The sequence below is a fragment of the Moschus berezovskii genome, chromosome 2, assembly GCF_049115385.1.
Source record: "Moschus berezovskii isolate FMDL1 chromosome 2, NW_MosBer_1.0, whole genome shotgun sequence".
NCBI classification, from domain to species: Eukaryota; Metazoa; Chordata; class Mammalia; order Artiodactyla; family Moschidae; genus Moschus; species Moschus berezovskii.
In genome coordinates this window covers 138088211-138113334 of record NC_142461.1, presented here as the reverse complement: position 1 = coordinate 138113334, position 25124 = coordinate 138088211, and the positions used below count along the sequence as shown (strand labels likewise).

Genomic DNA, 25124 nt, shown 5'->3' with positions numbered 1-25124 from the left:
ATTAAGAGTTTTCTGTATATAAGATCATGTTCAGTTGTGAACAGGGACAGTTTTACTTCTTTCCCAATTTAAATGTCTTTTTTCTCCCCTAATTGCTTTGGTTGAGATTTCCATTACTGTTTTGAATAGAAGTAGTGAGAGTGGGCATCATTGTCTTGTTCCTGATCTTACAGAAAAAGCTTTAAATTTTTTTGCCATTGAGTATGATGTTGGCTGTGGGATTTTCATACATGGCCTTCATTTTGTTAATTTACTTTCCTTTTATTCCTAGTCTGTTGAGTTTTTTAACCATGAATAGGGTGCTGAATTTTGTCAAACACTTTTCCTGCATCTAATGAAAGTATGTGATTTAAAAAATTTTTTTAATTGAAGGATAATTGCTTTACAGAATTTTGTGGTTTTCTGTTATACACCAACAACAATCAGCCATAGGTACACCCTCCCGGACCTCCCTCCCACCCCACCCTTCAGCCTGCCGCAGAGCCCCTGTTTCAGTTCCCTGACCCATTGACCATCTGTGTTACCTCTGGTACTGTAAACCTCTGCGTTGCTCCCTCCATACCTCTCCCCTTCTCCCTCCTCTCCTCCCACCTTGGCCATGGGTCTGCCCTCTAGGTCTGTTTCGCCATCGCTCCCTGAAAATGAATTCATCAGGGCCATCTCTTCAGACCCCATATATATGTGTCAGTACATGATATTTATCTTTGTCTTTCTGACTTACTTCACTCTGTATAATGGGCTCTAGTTTCGGCCACCTCATTAGAACAGATTCAAATGCACTCCTTTTCATGGTTGAGTAGCGTCCACAGCTTCTTTACCCATTCATCTGTCCATGGACATCTAGGCTGCTTCCATGTTCTAGCTACTGTGAACAGTGCTGCAGTGAACATTGGGGTACACGTGTCTTTTTAAGTTTTGATTTCCTCAGGGTATATGCCTAGGAGTGGGATTGCTGGGTCATATGGTGGTTTTATTTCTAGCTTTTTAGGGAGTCTCCATACTATGTTCCATAGTGGCTGTGTCAGTTTACATTCCCACCAGCAATGCAAGAGTGTTTCCTTTTCTCCCCACCCTCTCCAGCATTTATCTTTTGTAGACTTTTTGATGATGGCCATTCTGATTGCATTTCTCTGATAATGAGTGATGTTGAGCATCTTTTCAAGTGCTTATTAGCCATTTCTATGTCTTCTTTGGAGAAATGTCTCTTCAGGTCCCTTTCCCACTTTTTGATTGGGTTGTTTGCTTTTCTAGTATTGAATTGTATAAGCTGCTTGTATATTTTGGAAATTAATTCTTTATCAGTTGTTTCCCTTGCTATTGTTTTCTCCCATTCTGAGGGTTCTCTTTTCACCTTGTTTGTAATGCTGTGCAAAAAACTTTTAAGTTTAATTAGGTCCCACTTGTTTATTTTGTTTTTATTTCCATTACTTTGGGAGGTGGGTCATAGAAGATCTTGCTTTGATTTATGTCATCAAGTGTTCTGCCTATGTTCCCGTCTAAGAGTTTAATAGTTTCTGGTCTTACATTTAGGTCTTTAATCCATTTTGATTTTATCTTTGTGTATGTCATTAGGTAGTGATCTAATTTCATTCTTTTGCATATAGCTGTCCAGTTTTCCAGGCACCACTTACTGAAGAGGCTATCTTTGCCCCATTGTATTTTCTTGCCTCCTTTATTAAGAATAAGGTACTCATAGGTAGTGTGGGTTTATCTCTGGGTTCTCTGTCTTGTTCCATTGGTCTATATTTCTGTTTTTGTGCCAGTACCATACTGTCTTGATGACTGTAGCTTTGTAGTATAGTCTGAGGCCAGGAATGTTGATTCCTCCAGCTTCATTCTTTCTCAAGACTGCTTTGGCTATTCGGGATCTTTTGTGTTTCCGTATGAATTGGGAAATATTTTGTCCTAGTTATGTGAAAAAATCTATTGGTAATTTGATAGGGATCACATTGAATCTATAGATTGCATTTGGTAGTATAGTTATTTTCACAATATTGAGTCTTCCTACCCAGGATCATGGAATATCTCTCTATCTGTTTATGTCATCTTTGATTTCTTTCATAAGTGTCTTATATTTTTCTGAATACAGGTCTTTTGTTTCCTTAGGTACGTTTATTCCTAGGTATTTAATTCTTTTTGTTGCAATGGTGAATGGTATTGATTCCTTAATGTATCTTTCTGATTTTTCATTGTTAGTGTGTAGGAGTGCAAGAGATATCTGTATTGACTTTGTATCCCACAACTTTGCTGAATTCACTGATTAGCTCTAGTAATTTTCTGATAGTTTCTTTTGGGTTTTCTATGTATAGTATCATGCCATCTGCAAACAGTGAGAGTTGCACTTCTTCTTTTCCAATCTGGATTCCTTTTATTTCTTTTTTTTTTCTCTAATTGCCATAGCTAGGACTTCCAAAACTATGTCAAATAATAGTGGTGAGAGTGGACACCCTTGTCTTGTTCCTGATCTTAGAGAGAAAGCTTGGTTTTATATCATTGAGAATAATGTTTGCTGTGGGCTTTTCATATATGGCCTTTACAATGTTGAGGTAGGTTCCTTTTATGCCCATTTTTTGAAGAGTTTTTACCATAAATGGAAGCTGGATTTTGTCAAAGGCTTTTTCTGCATCTATTGAGATGATCATATGGTTTTTATCTTTCAATGTGTTGATATGTTGTATCCCATTGATTCATTTGCATATATTGAAGAATCCTTGCATCCCTGGAATAAACCTGACTTGATCATGGTGCATGAACCTTTTAGTGTGTTGTTGGGTCCTGTTTGCTAGAATTTTGTTGAGGATTTTTGCATCTATGTTCATCAATGATACTGGCCTGTAGTTTTCTTTTTTTGTGTGTTGTCTTTTCCTGGTTTTGGAATCAGGGTGATTGTGGCATCATAGAATGAGTTTGGAAGTGTTCCTTCCTCTGCAATTTTTTGGAAGAGTTTCAGAAAAATAGGCCTTAGCTCTTCTCTAAATGTTTGCTAGAATTCCCCTGTGAAGCCATGTGGCCCTGGGCTTTTATTTTTTGGAAGAATTTTGATCATTGTTTCAATTGCAGTGTTTGTAACTGGATTATTCATAATTTCTGTTTCTTCCTGGTTCAGTCTTGGGAGGCTGATCTTTTCTAAGTATCTGTCCATTTCCTCTAGGTTGTCAGTTTTATTATTTTACAGTTGCTCATAATGTTCTCTTATGATCCTTTGTATTTCTGTGTTGTCTGTTGTAACCTCTCCTTTTTAATTTCTAATTTGATTGATTTGATTTTTCTCCCTTTTTTTCTTGATGAGTCTGGCTAGTGGTTTGTCAATTTTATCTTCTCAAAGAACTGGCTTTTAGTTTTATTAATCTTTGCTATTGTTTCCTTCATTTCCTTTTAATTTATTTCTGCTCTGATTTTTATGATCTGCTGACTTTGGGGGTTTTTTCTTCTTCTTTTTCCAGCTGCTTTATATGTAGAGTTAAGCTGTCTATTCGATGCTTTTCTTGCTTCTTGAGGTGTGATTGTATCCTCAAGATACAAGATAAACTTCCCTTTTAGAACTGCTTTTGCTGAGTCCCACAGGTTTTGTGTCCATGTGTTTTCATGGCCATTTGTTTCTAGGAATCTTTTGATTTCTTTTATTTCTTCAGTAACCTGTTATTTAGTAATGTATTGTTTAATCTCAAAGTTTGTGTTTTTTGCAATTATTTTCCTGTAGTTGATATCTAGTATCATAGCGTTGTGGTCAGAGAAGATACCTGATACAATTTCGATTTTCTTAAATTTACTGAGGCTTGATTTGTGGCCCAAGATGTGGTCTAATCAGTAATTTACATTTAAGGTAATTACTGATTATGTTTCTACTGGCATTTTCTTGATTGTTTTGGGTTTGTTTTTGTAGGTCTTTCCTTTCTCTTGTGTTTACTGACTATGTAAGTCCCTTTAGTATTTTTTGCAAGGTTGGTTTGGTGGTGCTAAATTCTCTTAACTTCCGCTTGTCCGTAAAGCTTTTCTCCATCAATTCTGAATGAGATCTTTGCCAGGTACAGTAATTGTGTGGTTGTAGGTTTTTCTCTTTCAGTACTTTAAATATATCCTGCCATTCCCTTCTGGCCTGCAGAGTTTATGCTGAAAGATCCACTGTTAATCATATGGATTTTCCCTTGTATGTTACTTGTTGCTTTTCCCTTGCTGCTTTTAATATTCTTTCTTTATGCTTAATCTCTGTTAGCTTGATTAATATGTGTCTCGATGTGTTTCTCCTTCTGTTTAACCTATGGGGGACTCTCTGCACTTCTTGGACTTAATTGACTATTTCCTTTCCCATGTTGGGGAAGTTTTCAACTATAATTTCTTCAAAAATTTTCTCAATGCTTTTCTTTTATTCTTCTTCCTCTGGGGCCCCTATAACTCAAATGTTGGTGCATTTAATATTGTCCCAAAGGTCTCTGAGGCTTTCCTCAATTCTTTTCATTCCTTTCCGTTTATTCTGCTCTTTAGCAGTTATTTCCACCATTCTATCCTCCAACTTACTTATCCGTTCCTCTGCCTCAGTTATTCTGTTTTTGGTTCCTTCTAGAGTGTTTTTAATTTCAGTAATTGTGTTATTCACCTCTGTTTGCTTATTCTTTATTTCTTTTATGTCCTTAATGATTGTATTAACTATGTTAAATGCTTCTTGCATTTTCCCCATTCTATTTTTAAGTCTTCAGAGCATCTTTACTATCATTATTCTGAATTCTCTTTCAGGGAGGTTACTTATTTCTTCTTTGTTTATTTGGTCTTGTGAGTTTCTCCCTTGATCTTTCATTTGTGCTGTATTTCTTTGTCTTTTCATCTTTTTTTTTTCTAGGTTGCTCCACTTGAGGTCTCCTTTTCCCAAGCTTTAGGGTTATATTACTTCTTTTTGATTTTTGCCCTTGGAAGGAAATTTTGGTTGGTGGTTTGTGTTGATTTCTTGTTGGGGATGACTTGTGCCTGTGTTCTAGTGGGAGGAGATCAAGTAGGTAATTACAGAAATACTGGGACACACACACTTCCACACATACAGTTATAACCAAAGTGTTCTACAGAAAAGAGTACAAGAGATTGACTTGGTGAGCAAGGGAAACCAGAGGTGATATCAAACAGTTGAAAGTAGAGTTCAGTTCAGTTCAGTCGCTCAGTCACGTCCGACTCTTTGCGACCCCATGAATCACAGCACGCTAGGCCTCCCTGTCCATCACCAATTCCCGGAGTTCATTCAAACTCATGTCCATTGAGTCGGTAATGCCATCCAGCCATCTCATTCTCTGTCATCCCCTTCTCCTCCTGCCCCCAATCCTTCCCAGCATCAGAGTCTTTTCCAGTGAGTCAACTCTTCACATCAGGTGGCCAAAGTATTAGAGTTTCAGCTTTAGCATCAGTCCTTCCAATGAACACCCAGGATTGATCTTTAGAATGGACCGGTTGGATCTCCTTGCAGTACAAGGGACTCTCGAGAGTCTTCTCCAACACCACAGTTCAAAAGCATCAATTCTTTGGCGATCAGCTTTCTTCACAGTCCAACTCTCACATCCATACATGACCACAGGAAAAACCATAGCCTTGACTAGACGGACCTTTGTTGGCAAAGTAGAGTTCAGTTCAGTTCAGTTCAGTTCAGTCGCTCAGTCGTGTCCGACTCTTTGCGACCCCATGAATCACAGCACGCCAGTTCACTCAAACTCGTCCATCGAGTTGGTGATGCCATCTAGCCACCTCATTCTCTGTTGTCCCCTTCTCCTCCCGCCCCCAGTCCTTCCCAGCATCAGAGTCTTTTCCAGCGAGTCAACTCGTCTCATGAGGTGGCCAAAGTATTGGAGTTTCAGCTTTAGCATCAGTCCTTCCAATGAACACCCAGGATTGATCTCCTTTAGAATGGATTGGTTGGATCTCCTTGCAGTCCAAGGGACTCTCAAGAGTTAGCTAATGCTTAATCTGGAAATCTGAGCATGAGCAGAGGGCCAACTGGGGAATATAGCATGTGAAGTGAAGTGAAAGTTGCTCAGTCATGTCTGACTCTTTGCAACCCCATGGGCTCCACAGTCTATGGAATTCTGCAAGCCAGAATACTGGAGTGGGTTTCCTGTCTTCAGGGGATCTTCCCAACCCAAGGATTGAACCCAGGTCTCCTACATTGCAGGCAGATTGTTTACCAGCTAGCATAGAGAGCTCAGCAATTTAACTTACTTGGTGAAAGAAGAAAGAGTGAGGGGAAAAGGGAAAATAGAAAAAGAGAGAGAAAAAATAAAGAGAAGGAAGGGAAGAGAGAAAAGGAAGGGGTGGAGAAGAAATTTTCTTATTTTTTTATTGGAGGCTAATTATTTTACAATATTATATTGGTTGGTTTTGCCATACATTGACATGAATCCGCCCCGGGTGAACATGAGTTCCCCTTCCTGAGCCCCCCTCCCACCTCCCTCCTCCCTTTATCCTCCCTCTGGGTCATCCCCGCACACCAGCCCCGAGCATCCTGTAACATGCATCGACCCTGAACTGGCGATTCGTTTCACATATGATAATATACATGTTTCAGTGCCATTCTCCTAAGTCATCCCACCCTCACCCTCTCCCACAGAGTCCCAAAGACTGTTCTATACATCTGTGTCTCTTTTGCTGTCTCGTATACAGGGTTATCATTTGCATCTTTCTAAATTCCATATATATGTGTTAGTATACTGTATTGGTGTTTTTCTTTCTGGCTTACTTCACTCTGTATAATAGGCTCCAGTTTCATCCACCTCATTAGAACTGATTCAAATGCATTCTTTTTAATGGCTGAGTACTCCAATGTTCATCGCAGCACTGTTTATAATAGCCAGGACATGGAAGCAACCTAGATGTCCATCTGCAGATGAATGGATAAGAAAGCTTTGGTACATATACACAATGAAGAAATTTTTTAAAATTTTTAAAAAGAGAAAAGTAGAAACAGAACAGCAAAGATGAATAGACGTGTGTGGAAAAGATTTGTATATATTCAGTAATAGCTACAGCCAGTAAAAAACAGTAGGAAAAGCAGTTGAATATATCAAAAACAAAATCCAAAAAACTCATCAAGAAAAAAAAAAGAAAAAAACTTAAAATGAATTTTTTTCTTTCTTTTTTTTGACAAGAAATACAAAGAGGAAAACTCCACATCACCACAAAAGGCTAATATGGAGGTGGAAAGATGTAAGGGGAATAAACCGTGTGATTTATAAGAGAAAGAAAAAAGAAAAAAATATTTTTAAGTTTCTCAAGGTCGTAGTTCTTGGTTGTGGAGTTTGCCCCTGTGGATGGGGTTGGGTTAGTGTCCTGGTTGGCCGAGCTTGTGCCTGTGTTCTGGTTGATGGAGCTGGATCTCCTGTCACTGAAGGGCGGTGCAGTGTCCAGTAGTAGGTTTTGGAGTGTCTATGGGTTCAGTATGCCTTTGGGCAGTCATTCTAACTTTTGCTGTGTTAGGAGCGTCTGTTTCTGCAGCTGCTTCAAAGTGGCCCTCTCAGCATAAATGCAGTGTCTTCAGCCCCCTACTTGTCCCTAGGATCATTGTCGGTGCTTCTGCTCCCCTGTCCCACCCTGAGCTGCTGGCCGAAACTTGCTAGGTAGGTGCTTGTGTGGATCCTTTTGCATTGCAGCACTTGTGTGGGCTTCCCTCAGCCCCCTAAGCGCACCCTCTGTGTTGTGGGGCTTGTGCACTTGACTCAGTTCCCAAGGTCCACCCTCTGCGTCGCAACCTTGTGTTCACTTGTCTCGGCTTCCGGGCCACACATTCTGCGTCGCCAGGCCTGTGTGCACTTGTTTCAGCTCTCCGAGCTGGCCCCCGTGTCACGGGGCTAGTGTGGAATTGTTTCAGCTCCCTCCGCGTCATGGGGTTTATGTGCACTCGTTTTGTCTCACTGCCTGCACTCTTTGTTGTGGGGTTTATTTGTTCTTTTAGCTGTCCCAGGAGGGTTGTGTGTGCTGCCCAAGTTTGTATGCCTCCCCTCTGTCGGCACCCCAGTCCCTCCCTTTGTGCCAGCTGTTTGTCTGCCCTGTCACACTCGGCTACCTGGGCCTGCCCTCTGTGCTGCAATGGTTGTGCGCGCTGGTTGGGTTTGTCTGCTGTGCCAAACTCACCTGGGTTTATATGCCGCGCCACTTGGAGGCCTGGGGTCTTCTGCTGTCGCCTAGAGGTTGCTTTGTGGGAGTTGTTCCATTTCTTGATGAGTTTTTGATGTATTTAGGGGGAGGCTGGCAATCTTCCCATCGTAACTCCTCTGCCATCTTCTTCCATCTTCCTCGATCATGTGCTTTTTATCCTTTATTATGTTAATGTGTTTTCACATTAATTGATTATCATGTGTTGAATCATCTTTGCATCCCAGGGATAAATCCTGCTTGGTCATGGTGTTGTTATTGTTCTGTTGCCAAGTTGTGTCCAGCTCTTTGCAACCCCACGGACTGCATTATGCCAGTCTTCCCTAACCCTCACCATCTCCTGGAGTTTGCCCAAGTTCATGTCCATTGAATCGGTGATGCCATGCAACCATCTCATCCTCTGTACCCTCTTTTCTTTCTGCCCTCAGTCTTTTCCATCACCAGGGTCTTTTCCAGTGAGTCAGCTCTTCGCATGGGGTGGCCAAAGTATTAGAGCTTCAGCTTCAGCATCAGTCCTTCCAATGAATATTCAGGGTTGAGTTCCTTTAGAATTGACTGGTTGGATCTCCTTGCTGTCCAAGGGACTCTGAAGAGTCTCCTCCAGCACCACAATTCAAAAGCATCAATTCTTCAGTGCTCTGCCTTCCTTATGGTTCAGCTTTCAGATCCATACATGACTACTGGAAAAACCATAACCTTGACTATATGGACCTTTGTTGACAAAGTGATGTCTCTGCCTTTTAATACACTGTCTAGAGTCAGACAGGCGCGGAGACGTTTCTGGAAGTAACATCGCGATGGCTGCCCAAGGAGAACCCCAAGTTCAGTTCAAACTTGTTTTGGTTGGTGATGGTGGTACTGGAAAAACTACATTTGTGAAGCGTCATCTGACTGGTGAATTTGAGAAGAAGTATGTAGCTACCTTGGGTGTTGAGGTCCAGCCTCTTGTGTTCCATACCAACAGAGGACCTATTAAGTTCAATGTATGGGATACAGCTGGTCAGGAGAAATTTGGTGGACTGAGAGATGGTTATTACATACACGCTCAGTGTGCCATTATAATGTTTGACATAACATCAAGAGTTACTCACAAGAATGTGCCTAACTGGCACAGAGATCTGGTACGAGTGTGTGAGAACATCCCAATTGTGTTGTGTGACAACAAAGTGGATATTAAGGACAGAAAGGTTAAGGCAAAGTCAATTGTCTTCCACCAAAAGAAGAATCTTCAGTACTGTGACATTTCTGCCAGAAGTAACTACAACTTTGAAAAGCCCTTCCTCTGGATTGCTAGAAAACTGATTGGAGACCCTAACTTGGAGTTTGTCACCTTGCCCGCTCTTGCCCTACCAGAGGTGGTCATGGACCCAGCCTTGGCAGCACAGTACGAGCACAATTTAGAGGCTGCTCAGACAACTGCTCTCCCGGATGAAGATGATGACCTGTGAGAAAGTGAAGCTGGGGCCCAGCATCAGAAGTCTAGTTTTAGAGGCAACTGTCCTGTGATGTCAGTGGTGCAGCATGTTTGCACTTTATTATATAGCTAAGCAGAACACGTGCTTAATCTTTGGATGCTGAAGGAGATGGATGGGCTTTGGAGTGAATGTGGCAGTTTAAAAAAAAATACCTTCATTTTTTGGATCTGCATATTTAGGTGTTTTGGAACACAGTTGTTTCCTCCTTGAGTTTCAAATATAAGACTGCTGTAGTCACGTGACAGTATGAGAGGTGGAATCTTGTTTGTTACTGTCATCCCCATTCCCTTTCGTTTAGAATCAGAATAAAGTTGTATTTCAGATATCTAAAAAAAAAAAAAACACAACACTGTCTAGGTTTGTCATAGCTTTCCTGCCAGGAAGCAATTATCTTCTAACTTCGTGGCTGCAATCACCATCCACAATGATTTTAGAGCCCAAGAAGAGGAAATCTGTCAATGCTTCCACCTTTTCCCCTTCTATTTGCTATGAAGTGATGGGACCACATGTTTTTTTAATATTGAGTTTTAAGCTGGCTTTTTCAGTCTCTTCTTTCACCCTCATCAAGAGGCTCTTCAGTTCCTCTTCTCTTTCTGCCATTAAAGTGGTATCATCTGAATATCTGAGGTTGTTGATATTTCTCCTGACAGTCTTGACTCCAGCTTGTAACCCATCCACCCTGGAATTTCACTTGATGTCCAAGTTAAATAAACAGGGTGACAATAAACAGCCTTGTCATACTCCTTTCTCAAATTTGAACCAGTCAGTTGTTCCATATGAGGTTCTAACTGTTGTTTCTTGACCTGCATACAGGTTTCTCAGGAGACAGGTAAGATGGTCTGATATTCCCATCTCTTTAAGAGTCTTCCACAGTTTGTTACGATCCATGATTCTTTTAATGTGTTGTATTTTGTTGAGGATTTTTGCATCAATATTCATCAGGGATATTGGTCTGTAGTTTTCTTGTCAGAAAAATATGTCTTTTGGACATGTTTTGGAATCAGGGTAGTTATGGCCTCATAAAGTGAGTTTGGAAGTGTTCTTTCTTCCATTTGGGGGATATTTTAAAAAGGGTTGGCATCAGTTCTTTTGGGGGCAAAGGCACCTTTTAGATACATAAGATTGTCCTATTGCATTTAACTTTAGCAGTTTACATGCTAAAAGGAAATTGTATCATTTTTAGAAAGCTTTTAAAAGTTTAATCTGTTTAAAATAACTGCTCAGAATGACCCCACAGGATTCTGAACTAGACCTACCTGCTAGTGTTGCAGGGTCTTTTGTGGAGGTGTTGGGGGGGCTGTGGCTTGCAGCAGGGACAGGGACAAAGACAGCAGCAATCCTGGAAGGTGCCCCTTGGAGGTCACCATTAACCCTACCATAGAGCCCAGGGCTAGGCACCTCAAACCACACAATAGGGGAGGGAGCGCAGCCCCACCCATCAGAGGATAACTGAATTAAAATTTTACTGAGCACAGCCCTGCCCACAGAAAAACAGAGTAAGACCCAGTTTTTCCTACTGCCAGTCCTTCCCATCAGGAAGCTTACACAAGCCTCTTAGCCTCATCCATCAGAGAGCAGACAGAAGAAGCAAGAAAAACCATAGTCCCACAGCAGCTAGAATGAAAACTGCATCACAGAAAGTTAATCAGAATGAAAAAGCAGAAGGTTATGTCCCAGATGAAGGGACAGGATAAAACCCCAGAGAAACAACTAAATTAAGTGGAGATAGGCAACTTTCCAGAAAAAGAATTCGAAATAGTGATAGTGAAGATGATCCAGGATCTCAGAAAAACAATGGAGAAGATGCAAAAATGTTTACCAAAGACCTAGAAGAACTAAAGAACAAATAAACAGAGATGAATAACACACTAGAAGGAATCAGTAGCAGAATAACTGAGGTAGAAGAATGGATAAGTGACTTGGAAGACAGAATGGCGAAAATAACTGCCATAAAACAGAATATAGAAAAAAGAATGAAACAAAAATGAAAACAGCCTAAGAGGCCTCTGGGACAACTAGAATTAGACTTAGCACATGATCAGTTCCACTGCTGGTATATATCCGAAGAGTGTGAAAACACCAATTCACAAAGCTGCATGGACTTCAGTGTTCATAGCGGCATTACCTGTAATAGGCAAGATGCAGAATCAACCTAAGTGTCCCTGAATAGATACAGGAGATGTGGTGTGTGTGTATGTGTGTGTGTGTGTAGTGTATATATGTGTGTGTAGTGTATATATATGTTTGTGTGTGTATAGTATATATATTTGTGTGAGTGTGTAGTGTATATATGTGTGTGTATAGTGTATATGTGTATGTGTGTAGTGTGTATATATGTGTGTGTGTGTAGTGTATATATATGTGTGTGTGTGGTGTATATATATGTGTATGTGTATGTAGTGTATATGTGTGTGTGTGTATAGTGTATATGTGTGTGTGTGTATGTAGTGTATATGTGTGTGTATATATATATGTGTGTGTGTGTATAGTGTATATGTGTGTGTGTAGTGTATATATATGTGTGTGTGTGTGTGGTGTATATATATGTGTATGTGTGTGTAGTGTATATGTGTGTGTATGTATAGTGTATATATGTGTGTGTGTGTATGTAGTGTATATGTGTGTGTATATATATATGTGTGTGTGTGTATAGTGTATATGTGTGTGTGTAGTGTATATATGTGTGTGTGTGTAGTGTATATATATATGTCTGTGTGTATAGTGTGTATATATATATGGAATATTATTCATAAAAAAGAATGCTAGAATGCCATTTGCAGTAGACCTGGTAGGTATTATGCTTAGTGAAATAAAGCCAAAGACAAAACTATATGTTACCACTTGTATGTGGAGTCTAAAAAATAAAACAAACAAATGAATATAATAAAATAGAAGCAGATACACAGATAGAGAGAACAAACCAGTGGCTACCAGGGTGAGAGAGGAAGGGGAAGCAAGATAGGGGCAGACACTTATGAGGTACAGACTACTATGTATAAAATAAATAAGTTGCAGGGATATATTGTACAACACAGGGAATATAACAGATATTTTATAATAACTTTAAATGGAGTATAATCTGTAAAATTTTGAATCTGCATATGATATATCTGAAACTAAATGAATATTATAAATCAATAATATCCCACTTATAAAATGTAGTGGCACACTTGAAAAAAAATGAAATAACTGCTCAGCTAAATCTACCATGAACAATCATGAGGTTTAATTTTTTGCACTGAAAATTATTATTAAAGTAATGCATAATATGATTTTATCACATTGCAGAATATTAAACTAAAAATGAAATTTTTCATTAAAGTATTATGTGACATAATTTCATTATATTATAGAGTATTATATTGATTTACCAAAATTTGTAATTTTCCTTCTTTGGATTTGTATTCCAAAAGTCTGTGATCTAAAATATTATATTGTGGGCTCATTATGTTAAATTAAAAAATCGAAGTCATTACCTAAATTTTCCACTTCACATTTGTTGAACATAAAATAGCCATGTATCAAAAATCATGTTTCACTTACAGCTAAAGCATGACATAACACATTTTAAATGTAATTGCTTTTTGAAGTAATTGTAACCAAACAGCATCTTTTATACATGAAGACCTGTAGTTGACTGATTTCCCTGGAACTTAATTCTTTGAATAATAGGGAATCGGGGCAGCAAACAGCCACATGTAGCAGGATGTTCACGGGAGAAAAGGCCACAGGGAAGCAAGCAGTTGTGTGCTCATGGAAGCCATAAGCTCAGCGGCCCTGGGGAGGCGCAGGCAAGAGTGGGCATTCGGCCAGATTTTAATCCTGCTTCTGCTGAGGACTGCCTGTGAGACCTTCAGTTCAGTTCAGTCGCTCAGTCGTGTCCAACTCTCCACGACCCCATGAATCACAGCACGCCAGGCCTCCCTGTCCATCACCAACTCCCGGAGTTCACTCAAACTCATGTCCACAGAGTCGGTGATGCCATCCAGCCATCTCATTCTCTGTCGTCCCCTTCTCCTCCCGCCCCCAATCCCTCCCAGCATCAGAGTCTTTTCCAGTGAATCAACTCGTCGCATGAGGTGGCCAAAGTATTGGAGTTTCAGCTTTAGCATCAGTCCTTCCAATGAACACCTAGGATTGATCTCCTTTAGAATGGACTGGTTGGATCTCCTTGCAGTCCAAGGGACTCGCAAGAGTCTTCTCCAGCACCACAGTTCAAAAGCATCAATTCTTCGGCGATCAGCTTTCTTCACAGTCCAACTCTCACATCCATACATGACCACGGGAAAAACCATAGCCTTGACTAGACGGACCTTTGTTGGCAAAGTAATGTCTCTGCTTTTCAACATATTATCAAGGTTGGTCATAACTTTCCTTCCCAGGAGTAAGCGTCTTTTAATTTCATGGCTGCAATCAGCATCTGAAGTGATTTTGGAGCCCCCCAAAATAAAGTCTGACACTGTTTCCACTGTTTTTCCATCTATTTCCCATGAAGTGATGGGACCAGATGCCATGATCTTAGTTTTCTGAATGTTGAGCTTCAAGCCAACTTTTTCACTCTCCTCTTTCACTTTCATCAAGAGGCTTTTGAGTTCCTCTTCACTTTGTGCCATAAGGGTGGTGTCATCTGCATATCTGAGGTTATTGATATTTCTCCCAGGTGTCTTAACTCTGTGGGCCTCAAGAATGATCTGTGTAACGTGTAGTAATACCTGTTTCACAGGTGGACTTGAATCTGACAGACTAGTGGCAATACGTTATAAACTCTCAGTAAAAGTTATGTTACTCTCACCTGTAGAGAACAGGGAGGCTGGGGAGGACAAAAGAAGGTCACAGTCTTTCCTGTGAGAAAACCCTGAGAAATAAGCCTTGAAGTGCAGAGAGGGTTCAGATTTCATGCCATAGATGTTGGAAAGTTTTCTTTGCCGCATGAAAAAGTACTCAGAAGCTTAAAAGAGCAGACTTTGTGCAACCTAAATCCAAAATCTTGAGTTAAGGGGATCTCTGAATATGATACAGGGTCCTGGAACAGAAAGTGTATTAAGGGAAAAACTGCGGGAAGTATGAAGTGAAGTGAAAGTTGCCCGGTCATGTCCGACTACAACCCTATGGACTACACAGTCCATGGAATTCTCCAGGCCAGAATACTGGAGTGGGTAGCTTGTTCCCTTCTCCAGGGAATCTTCCCAACCCAGGGATCGAACCCAGGTCTCCCACATTGCAGGCAGATTCTTCACTAGCTGAGCCACAAGGGAAGCCCAAGAATGTTGGAGTGGGTAGCCTATCCCTTCTCCAGCAGATCTTCCCAACCCAGGAATTGAACCAGGGTCTCATGCATTGCAGGTGGATTCTTTACCAACTGAGCTATCAGGGGAGCCCTGAGGAAATTCTAGACTTTAGTTAATAATGTATCAGTGTTGGTCCATTAATTATTAGTAAGAAGAAGCACAAGCTGGAATCAGGATTGCCGGGAGAAATATCAATAACCTCAGATATACAGATGACACCACCCTTATGGCAGAAAGTGAAGAGGAACTCAAAAGCCTCTTGATGAAAGTGAAAGAGGAGAGTGAAAGAGTTGGCTTGAAGCTCAACATTCAGAAAACTAAGATCATGGCATCTGGTCCCATCACTTCATGGGAAATAGATGGAAAAACAGTGGAAACAGTGTCAGACTTTATTTTTGGGGGCTCCAAAATCACTGCGGATGCTGATTGTAGCCTTGAAATTAAAAGACGCTTACTCCTTGGAAGGAAAGTTATGACCAACCTAGAAGAGCAGAGACATTACTTTGCCAACAAAGGTCCATCTGGTCAAGGCTATGGTTTTTCCGGTGGTTGTGTGTGGATGTGAGAGTTGGACTGTGAAGAAAGCTGCTCGCCAAAGAATTGATGCTTTTGAACTGTGGTGCTGGAGAAGACTCTTGCGAGTCCCTTGTACTGCAAGGAGATCCAACCAGTCCATTCTAAGGGAGATCAATCCTGGGTGTTCATTGGAAGGACTGATGCTAAAGCCGAAACGCCAATACTTTGGCCACCTCGTGCGACGAGTTGACTCACTGGAAAAGACTCTGATGGTGGGAAGGATTGGGGGCGGGAGGAGAAGGGGACGACAGAGAATGAGATGGCTGGATGGCATCACCGACTCGATGGACATGAGTTTGAGTGAACTCTGGGAGTTGATGGACAGAGAGGCCTGGCGTGCTGTGATTCATGGGGTCGCAAAGAGTCGGACACGACTGAACAACTGAACTGAACTGAACCCTATCAGTTAAGATGGTAATAAAAGAAACTGGGTGTGAATGACATGGGAACTCTTTGTACTGTCTGCCCAACTGTTCTGTAAATCTCAAATTGTTCTAAAAAGTAAAGCCTACAGACTTCCCTGGCAGTCCAGTGATTAGGACTCCATGCTTCCACTGCAGGCAAAACATGTTGGCTCTCTAGCTGGGGAACTAAGATCCTGTGTGCAAATGGCCAAAAAAATTTGTAAGTATATTAAAAATAAAAAGTAAAGTCTATCAAAGAAATAATGTTTATTTATTTGTTTAACATGAAAGCTGGACCAGATTTAGACAGAGTGGAAGGCAGATGACAGCACTGAACAGAAGCAGCAGAGCAGACAAGGGTACGTGGGGAGAGGCCAGTCTCATGCAGAGGACAGACTGACATGTGCATGCTGCAGCCCCCTCTCTCTTCTGGGTCAAACCAGGCTGTCAGTACATGTGGAAAGTGGCTCTGCATCTGGTCCCAGCTGAGAGGCAGTGCTAGGCTACAGGGAGGTTCAGTTCAGTTCAGTTGCTCAGTCATGTCTGACTCTTTGCGACCCCATGAATCACAGCACGCCAGGCCTCCCTGTCCATCACCAACTCCCGGAGTTCACTCAAACCCATGTCCATCGAGTCGGTGATGCCATCCAGCTATCTCATTCTCTGTCGTCCCCTTCTCCTCCCGCCCCCAGTCCCTCCTAGCATCAGACTCTTTTCCAGTGAGTCAACTCGTCGCATGAGGTGGCCAAAGTATTGCAGTTTCAGCTTTAGCATCAGTCCTTCCAATGAACACCCAGGACTGATCTCCTTTAGGATGGACTGGTTGGATCTCCTTGCAGTACAAGGGACTCTCAAGAGTCTTCTCCAGCACCACAGTTCAAAAGCATCAATACTTTGGCGAGCAGCTTTCTTCACAGTCCAACTTTCACATCCATACATGACCACGGGAAAAACCATAGCCTTGACTAGACGGACCTTTGTTGGCAAAGTAATGTCTCTGCTTTTTAATATGCTATCTAGGTGGGTCATAACTTTCCTTGTCAGGGAATGTTTAATAGGAGGATTCCTACATGCTGTTTCTCATAAATTTTCTGTTCCTTATCAGTTCCTATTCTGAGAACGAGTAGAGCTGCATGCAGCTCTCAGGACTGAGATCATAAGAAATGGTATCTGCTTGGATTCCTTTCAGTAACTCCCTTCAGTGACTCTTTTCAGTGTCAGCAACTGTATGTATTAGACTATCCATACTGTGGCTATTGATAAAATTTCATCCTGTGTAATAGCTGAGTAATCATCTTACTAAAGATCTATAAGCCTGCATTTCTGCTAATAAAATACCTTTGCCCCATCAGAGCTTGGGCCCCCATGTCTTTTCTTTCTCTCTCTCTCTCCCCCTCCCTCCCTCCAGCTCTCTCTTTTACTTTCTTATCATTGACTCTGGACCCCAACAACAAGGAGTAAGTGTCTTTTAATTTCATGGCTGCAGTCACCATCTGCAGTGATTTTGGAGCCCAGAAAAATAAAGTCTGAAATTGTTTCCCCATCTATTTCCCATGCAGTGATGGGACCGGATGCCATGATCTTAGTTTTCTGAATGTTGAGCTTTAAGCCAACTTTTTCACTATCCTCTTTCACTTTCATCAAGAGGCTTTTTAGTTCTTTGCTTTCTGCCATAAGGGTGGTGTCACCTGCATATCTGAGGTTATTGATATTTCTCCCAGTAATCTTGATTCCAGCTTGAACTTCTTCCAGCCCAGCATTTCTCATGATGTACTCTGCATGTAAGTTAAATAAGCAGGGTGACAATATACAGCCTTGACGTACTCCTTTTAGGAATGAGTGAACGGACAAATCCCGGTCTGCTTGCTTCCTAAGCAGCAAACACAGGCCTTTCCACCCTCGTCTGAATCTCCATCTGCAGGAACCCTTCATATAGGAGAAAAGTAGATTAAAAACAGACTCAGTCTGGTGAAAACAGCCCAGAGATCTGGGTGATTTGGGGAAAGGAAGATCACCACCCTGGGCCACAGCTTCCTCACCTACAGAACTGGGTGCACAGTGTAACCTTCTTTGTGTCACTAGGATGTGGTGAGAAGCCTGAGGTGCTGAAGTATGAGTATTTACCCTTGTTGCTCAGCATGGGACTGCCTAGAGCATCACTGCTTGCACCAACCATCCTCCTGCTGCTGTCCCTTCCCTTCCCTGTTCCTGGGATTCTGGAACTCTTCCATGTCCTTGAACAAGCCCCAACTTGCTTCTGGGGCCTGAGGTTGTCCCCATCACCTAGAACACTCTTCACACTTCCCCAGCCCCTCACACCCCCAGGTCACCCCCAACACGGGGTGGCCAGGACCTCCCACACTTGGGCAGGGGCTCCTGAGCTTGCTGCTGCATCACTTCATCACTCTTTCTCCCCTATTTCTGCCGGACTCTGATCTCTAGGACAGCAGGGTGTGTGTCTGTCTTATTCACACTAAGTCCTTAGAACCCCTTGTGTGTCTGGCAACAACACCATTGGCACTGAACACTTCAGTGAGTTCAGAAACAAGCAAAGGCAAAGATGTGATAAGTGGAAGCCCCAATCAGTGGGTTCTGGGGGAGCCATGAAGGCTGCCAACACCCCTTCAGGCACCCCCAGCATTCTGGCATTCTTGTTTCTACTCTAAGAATGTGTGCCAGGCCCTTTAGGGTTTCCTAAAGGGGCCTTGCTTTAGCATCAATCCTTCCAATGAACACCCAGGATTGATCTCCTTTAGAATGGACTGGTTGGATCTCCTTGCAGTCCAAGGGACTCTCAAGAGTCTTCTCCAGCACCACAGTTCAAAAGCATCAATTCTTCAGCAGTCAGCTTTCTTCACAATCCAACTCTCACATCCATACGTGACCACAGGAAAAACCATAGCCCTGACTAGACGGACCTTTGTTGGCAAAGTAACGTCTCTGCTTTTTAATATACTATCTAGGTTGGTCATAACTTTCCTTCCAAGGAGTAAGCGTCTTTTAATTTCATGGCTGCAATCAGCATCCACAGTGATTTTGGAGCCCAGAAAAATAAAGTCTGACACTGTTTCCACTGTTTCCCCATCTATTTCCCATGAAGTGATGGGACCAGATGCCATAATCTTAGTTTTCTGACTGTTGAGCTTTAAGCCAACTTTTCCACTCTCCTTTTTCACTTTCATCAAGAGGCTTTTGAGTTCCTCTTCACTTTCTGCCATAAGTGTGGTGTCATCTGTATATATGAGGTTATTGATATTTCTCCCGGCAATCTTGATTCCAGCGTGTGCTTCTTCCAGCCCAGCGTTCCTCATGATGTACTCTGCATAGAAGTTAAATAAGCAGGGTGACAAGATACAGCCTTGATGTACTCCTTTTCCTGTTTGGAACCAGTCTGTTGTTCCATGTCCAGTTCTAACTGTTGCTTCCTGACCTGCATACGTGACGAGTTGACTCACTGGAAAAGACTCTGATGCTGGGAGGGGTTGGGAGCAGGAGGAAAAGGGGATGACAGAGAATGAGATGGCTGGATGGCATCACCGACTCGATGGACATGAGTTTGAGTGAACTGCAGGAGTTGGTGATGGACAGGGAGGCCTGGTGTGCTGTGATTCATGGGGTCGCAAAGAGTCGGACACGACTGAGCAACTGAACTGAACTGAACTGAAAGGGGCCTTGCAGCTACCCCAAAGACTGTCTGCCCTGACTTTGCTGGAGCAGAATTTCCTGAGAGTTAGTAAATCACTTTGTTAAGAACTATCTGAGAACAGTGGGTCTCAGGCTTTGAGTCTGCACCAGTTGAGCCTGCAGGGGCCCAATCCAAACTTTCTGGGGAGGGGCAAGAAAATGTGTCTCTGACAAGTTCGCAATGGATGCTGATGGTCTGGGACCCACTTTGAGAACTACTCTTCTCTAGGGCAGCACACAGGAGACTTCCCTCTTTGGAAGAACCACAGCTTTTCCTTGTCAGGGGAGACAGAGGATTGTTCGGGTGCTACAGTCCACAGGGTCACAAAGAGCCGGACACGACTGAGGAACTAAGCACACGCACACAGTGGGGTGCTCAGCTGTGTTGCCGTCTAAATGTTCTAAAGTATTAGAATCCCATAACGGATCAGACAGCTGGCTTGTCTTCCTACATAAAAATTGAAAATCAAGACTGATTTTAAGTGAACTTATGTTTTGGCCATTAATTTGTTCACCCAAAGATGCTTGCAGAGCACAGGACCACACCTTTTTATGCCTTCATGTACATTAACTGCACATGAACCTTCCATGAAACTTTGCTTGTGAAAAAGGAGTTTGAATGCATCTCAGAGGACAGAGGACTGTCTGTGTCCCCTGGCTGCTCGCAGACCAGCGCAGGGCCTGAGTGTCCTGACTGCGTACTGGGGTGGTCCTCCCACCACCACCTCCACCTGTACTCTGTGAACCGCCTCCTACTTCCTTCCTTCATGCAAACACCCACTTTCCCCAGACCCTATCCTGAAAGCTGTCCATTAGATGATGATAAAAAGATGGGGAGACTCATGTTGAAACTGCTTTCCTTTTCTCTCAGGCTGCAAACTTGCTAAATAAGCAATCATTTTGTGAGCTGCTGAGACTCCAGCTAGGACTGGCTAAGAAAGAGCCAAGAAAAGGAGTAACTTTTACAAGGAATCTGTTCTGTTCCCTCAAAGCGATGATTGATTTTTAAATTCTCCTAGAAGAAGGTATCGGAGAAGGCAATGGCAAGCTACTCCAGTACTATTGCCTGGAAAATCCCATGGATGGAGGAGCGTGGTAGGCTGCAGTCCGTGGGGTCACTAAGGGTCAGACATGACTGAGCGACTTCACTTTCACTTTTCACTTTCACACATTGGAGAAGGAAATGGCAACCCACTCCAGTGTTCTTGCCTGGAGAATCCCAGGGATGGGGGAGCCTGGTGGGCTTCCGTCTATGGGGTCACACAGAGTCGGACACGACTGAAGTGACTTAGCAGCAGCAGAAGAAGGTATGGCAGTGAGAGAAACAAACTTTGTATCTTTTAAGACGTATACTATCGTATTTATAGATTAAATTATATGGTGTCTAGGATTTGCTTTAAAATAATGCAGCACTGAAAGAAATCAAAGATCTAAGTATGGAGAGAGATTCCACAGACTGGAGGATTCAAGAGAGTAAAGTGAAAATGAAACTGTTAAGTCGCTCAGTCGTGTCCCGATGGACTGTGTGGTCCACCCGGTTCCTCTGTCCGTGGAACTCTCCAGGCAAAAATACTAGAGTAGGCAGCCATTCCCTTCTCCAGGAGATCTTCCTGACCAGTCATCTCCAAACTGATACATGGATTTGATAACTGTTTCTATCAAAATCCCAGCAAGATATTTTTATAAATATAGACAAGGTTATTCTAATATTTATATAGAAAGGCAAAGTAACAGAAATAGCTAAAGTAGTTCTAAAAAGAGGAATAAAAAGGAACCACTCTACCAGATTTCAAGAATTATTATACATACAACTACAGAAAACAAGACTGTGATATTGGAGAACAAACAAGTAAATTAATGGATCAGAAGAGGGAATCCAGAAATAGTGCCAAACAAGAATAACCAAACAATGTTTAAAACAGCTTTATTGAGATATAAGCCATACCATACCACTCACCATGTAGAGTATAAAATTCAGTGGTTTTTTGCTATAAGTTATTAATTTTTTAAATTCTGATACATATAGATTTAACATTTTGCCATTTAATTTGTGGCATTATTTTCACAATGTGTGCAACCATGATCACTATATATTGCAAAATTTTTTCATCTCTCCAGATAGACACTCTGTAACCGAAAGTAACTGTGAGCAACTCCCTGTTCCCGTCTAACTTTGGCCCCTGGTCCCATCACTTCATGGGAAATAGATGGGGAAACAGTGGAAACAGTGTCAGACTTTATTTTTTTGGGCTCCAAATTCACGGCGGATGCTGATTGCAGCCATGAAATTAAAAGACGCTTACTCCTTGGAAGGAAAGTTATGACCAACCTAGATAGCATATTAAAAAGCAGAGACGTTACTTTGCCAGCAAAGGTCCGTCTAGTCAAGGCAATGGTTTTTCCCGTGGTCATGTATGGATGTGAGAGTTGGACTGTGAAGAAAGCTGATCGCCGAAGAATTGATGCTTTTGAACTGTGGTGCTGGAGAAGACTCTTGAGGGTCCCTTGGACTGCAAGGAGATCCAACCAGTCCATTCTAAAGGAGATCAGTCCTGGGTGTTCATTGGAAGGACTGATGCTAGAGCTGAAACTCCAATACTTTGTCCACCTCATGCGATGAGTTGACTCACTGGAAAAGACTCTGATGCTGGGAGGGATTGGAGGCGGGAGGAGAAGGGGATGAGTGAGAATGAGATGGCTGGATGGCCTCACCGACTCGATGGACATGAGTTTGAGTGAACTGCAGGAGTTGGTGATGGACAGGGAGGCCTGGCGTGCTGTGATTCTTGGGGTCGCAAAGAGTCGGACACGACTGAGTGACTGAACTGAACTGAACCACTAACCTCCAGTGTTGTAGCCTGGAGAATCCCTGGAATGGGGGAGCCTGGTGGGCTGCCGTCTATGGTGTCTCACAGAGTCGGACACGACTGAAGCGACTTAGCAGCAGCAGCAGCAACCACTAACCTATTTTCTGTGGCTAAGAATTTGCTTATTCTAGGTACCTTATATAAATGGGATCATATATGTGTCCTTTTGTGTCTGGCTGCTTTCACCTAATAGTACTTTCCAGGTTCATACATGTTGTAGTATTATCAGAACATCATTCCTTTTTATGGCTGAATAATATTTCATTATATGTAAATACCACATTATGTTTATCCATTTATTTGTTAATGGACATTTGGGTTGTTTCCACCTTTTGACAATTATGAATAGTGCTGCCATGAACACTGGTATACTAGAATCTGAGTCCCTGATTTTCATTCTTTTGGGTACATACCTAGAGGTGGGATTGCTAATCATATGGTAATTCTATATTTTGCTTTTTTGAGGACCTGCCGAACTCATTTCTACAGCAACTGCCTTGTATCTTTTTGAAGAAATGTCTACCCAAGATATTTGCCCATTTTTCCAAGATCAGACAAGATCAGGCACATTCAGGGTGGTATGACCATTCTTAATGCCCATTTTAAAATTGGTTTGTTGTTTCTGTTGTAGTTCTTGAACTGTAGGAGTTCCTCTCTGTATTTCTGGATACTATTCCCTTATCAGATGGATGATTTGCAAATATTTTCTCCCATTCAATAGGCCGCCTTTTCACTTTCTTAAAAGTATCCTATATCGTACAGAACTTCAAATTTTTGACGTTGTCCAGTTTACCTATATTTTTGTTGTTGTTCCCTGTGCTTTTGGTGTCATTTACAAGAAATAATTTCCACATCCAGTGTCACAAAACCTTTCCTCTGTTTTCTTCAGAGTCTTACAGTCTTAGCTCTTACATTTAGGTCTTTGATCCATTTTGAGTTAATTTTTGTATATGGTGTTAGATAAAGATCTAACTTCATTATTTTGCATGTGTGTATCCAGTTTCCCAAAACAATTTATTGAAAAGACTTTCTTTTTCCTCGCTGACTTATCTTGACACCTTTGTCGAAAATCAGTTGACCATTTAGGTGGTGGTTTATTTCTGAGGTCTCTGTTCTATTCTGTTAGGCCAATAGAATATATGTCTGTCCTTATGCCAGGACCACACTGTTTGATCACTGTGTCTTTGTAGTAAGTTTTGAAATCAAGTATTGTGAGCCCTCCAGCTTAATTTTTTCAAGATATTTTTGGTTATTCAGAGTCCCTTGAGATTCCATATGAATTTTGGAATGAGTTTTTCTACTTCTGTAAAAATGCCATTAAGATTTTATAGAGATTGCATTGAATCTGTAGATTGCTTTGAGTAGTACTGTCATCTTAACAGTATTAAATCTCTTAATCCATGAATGTGGAATGTCTTTCCATTTATTTAGGTTTTGTTTTCATGGTTTTCAGCAGTGTTACAATTTTCATTGTACAAATCTTTTACCTTCTTGGTTAAAATTATTCCTAAGTATTTTATTATTTTCAATGCTACTCTAGTGAAATGTGAAGTTTTTTTTCTTTTCAAATTGTTCACTGCAAGTATATAAAAATAAAACTGATTTTTGTGTGTTGATTTATATCCTGCAACTTTGTTGAATTTATGTATTAGCTCTGAAATCTGATGTGGATCTTTAGAGTTTTCTATATATAAGATTGTATCATCTATGAACATAAATAATTTTAATTTGTTGTTTCCAATTTGGATGATTTTTATTTCTTTTTCTTGCCTAGTTGGGCACGACTTCCAACACTGTGTTGAATATAAGCAGTGAAAGCAGACAGCCTTGTCTTGTTCCTGATCTTAAGGAAAAGCCTTCAGTTTCTCACTGTTAAGCGTGATGTTAGCTATGGATTTTTCACATATGACCTTTATCATGTTGGGGACATTCTCTTCCCATCCTGCTTTGAATGGGATCATGAAATAATGTTGAACTTTGTCAGTACTCTATGATCAATTGATATGACCATGTGGGTTTTTCTTTTCCCTTCATTCTATTACTCTTATATTATATTGAATTATTTTAATATGTTAAACCATTCTTGAATTTCCAGAAATAAATCCCAGTTAGTCAAGATATGTAATTCTTTTAATATATAATCCTTTTTCAGAAGAGTTTGAGAAAGATTAATACTAATTGTTGTTTAAATGTTTGGTAGAATTCACTAGTGAATCTGTCAAATCTGAGGTTTTCTCTGTTGGGAAGTTTGTGATTCAATTTCCCTGCTAATTATAGGTCTGTTCAGATTTTCTATTTCTTCTTGAGTCAATTTTAGTAATGTTTTTTTCTAAGAATTTATTCATATAACCTAGTTTATCTAATTTGTCGGTTGATAGTATTATCTTATACTTTTTAAAATTTTTCTTAAATTGATAGTAATGTCCCCACTTGGCTAACAGAATTTTGACAAAAGTACAGAAGCAATTCAGTAGAGGAAAGATTTCTCTTTTTTTTTCAGAAATAGTGCTGGAACAGTTGGACATCCATAGGCAATAAAAATGAAATTTCACCTAAATCTCACATTTTATACAAAAAAAAAAATGCTAAAATGAATCATAGGTTCAAGTGTAAAAGGTAAAACTATAAAGGTTTGAGAAGAAAACATAAGTGAAAATCTTTTGGAACTAAGATTTGGTGAAGTTCTTAGATGTGACTCCAAGAGCATCA

At 41.2% G+C, this 25124-nt stretch overlaps 2 protein-coding genes across 2 annotated transcripts in view; both read left to right on the top strand.

The window, feature by feature from the left end:
* The window catches only part of ARHGEF4 (Rho guanine nucleotide exchange factor 4), a 118758-nt gene that overhangs the window by 65544 nt on the left and 28090 nt on the right, over nt 1–25124 (top strand). The window lies entirely within an intron of this gene.
* On the top strand, nt 8835–9578 carry LOC129538136 (GTP-binding nuclear protein Ran-like). The gene has a single exon (XM_088842731.1). It carries the CDS (start codon nt 8919–8921, stop codon nt 9567–9569), a length of 651 nt encoding a protein of 216 aa, XP_088698857.1. The 5' UTR covers nt 8835–8918; the 3' UTR covers nt 9570–9578.

Excerpts from the sequence above, each read along its gene's own strand:
- LOC129538136 (XM_088842731.1), top strand. The coding sequence starts at position 8,919 with ATGGCTGCCCAAGGAGAACCCCAAGTTCAGTTCAAACTTGTTTTGGTT.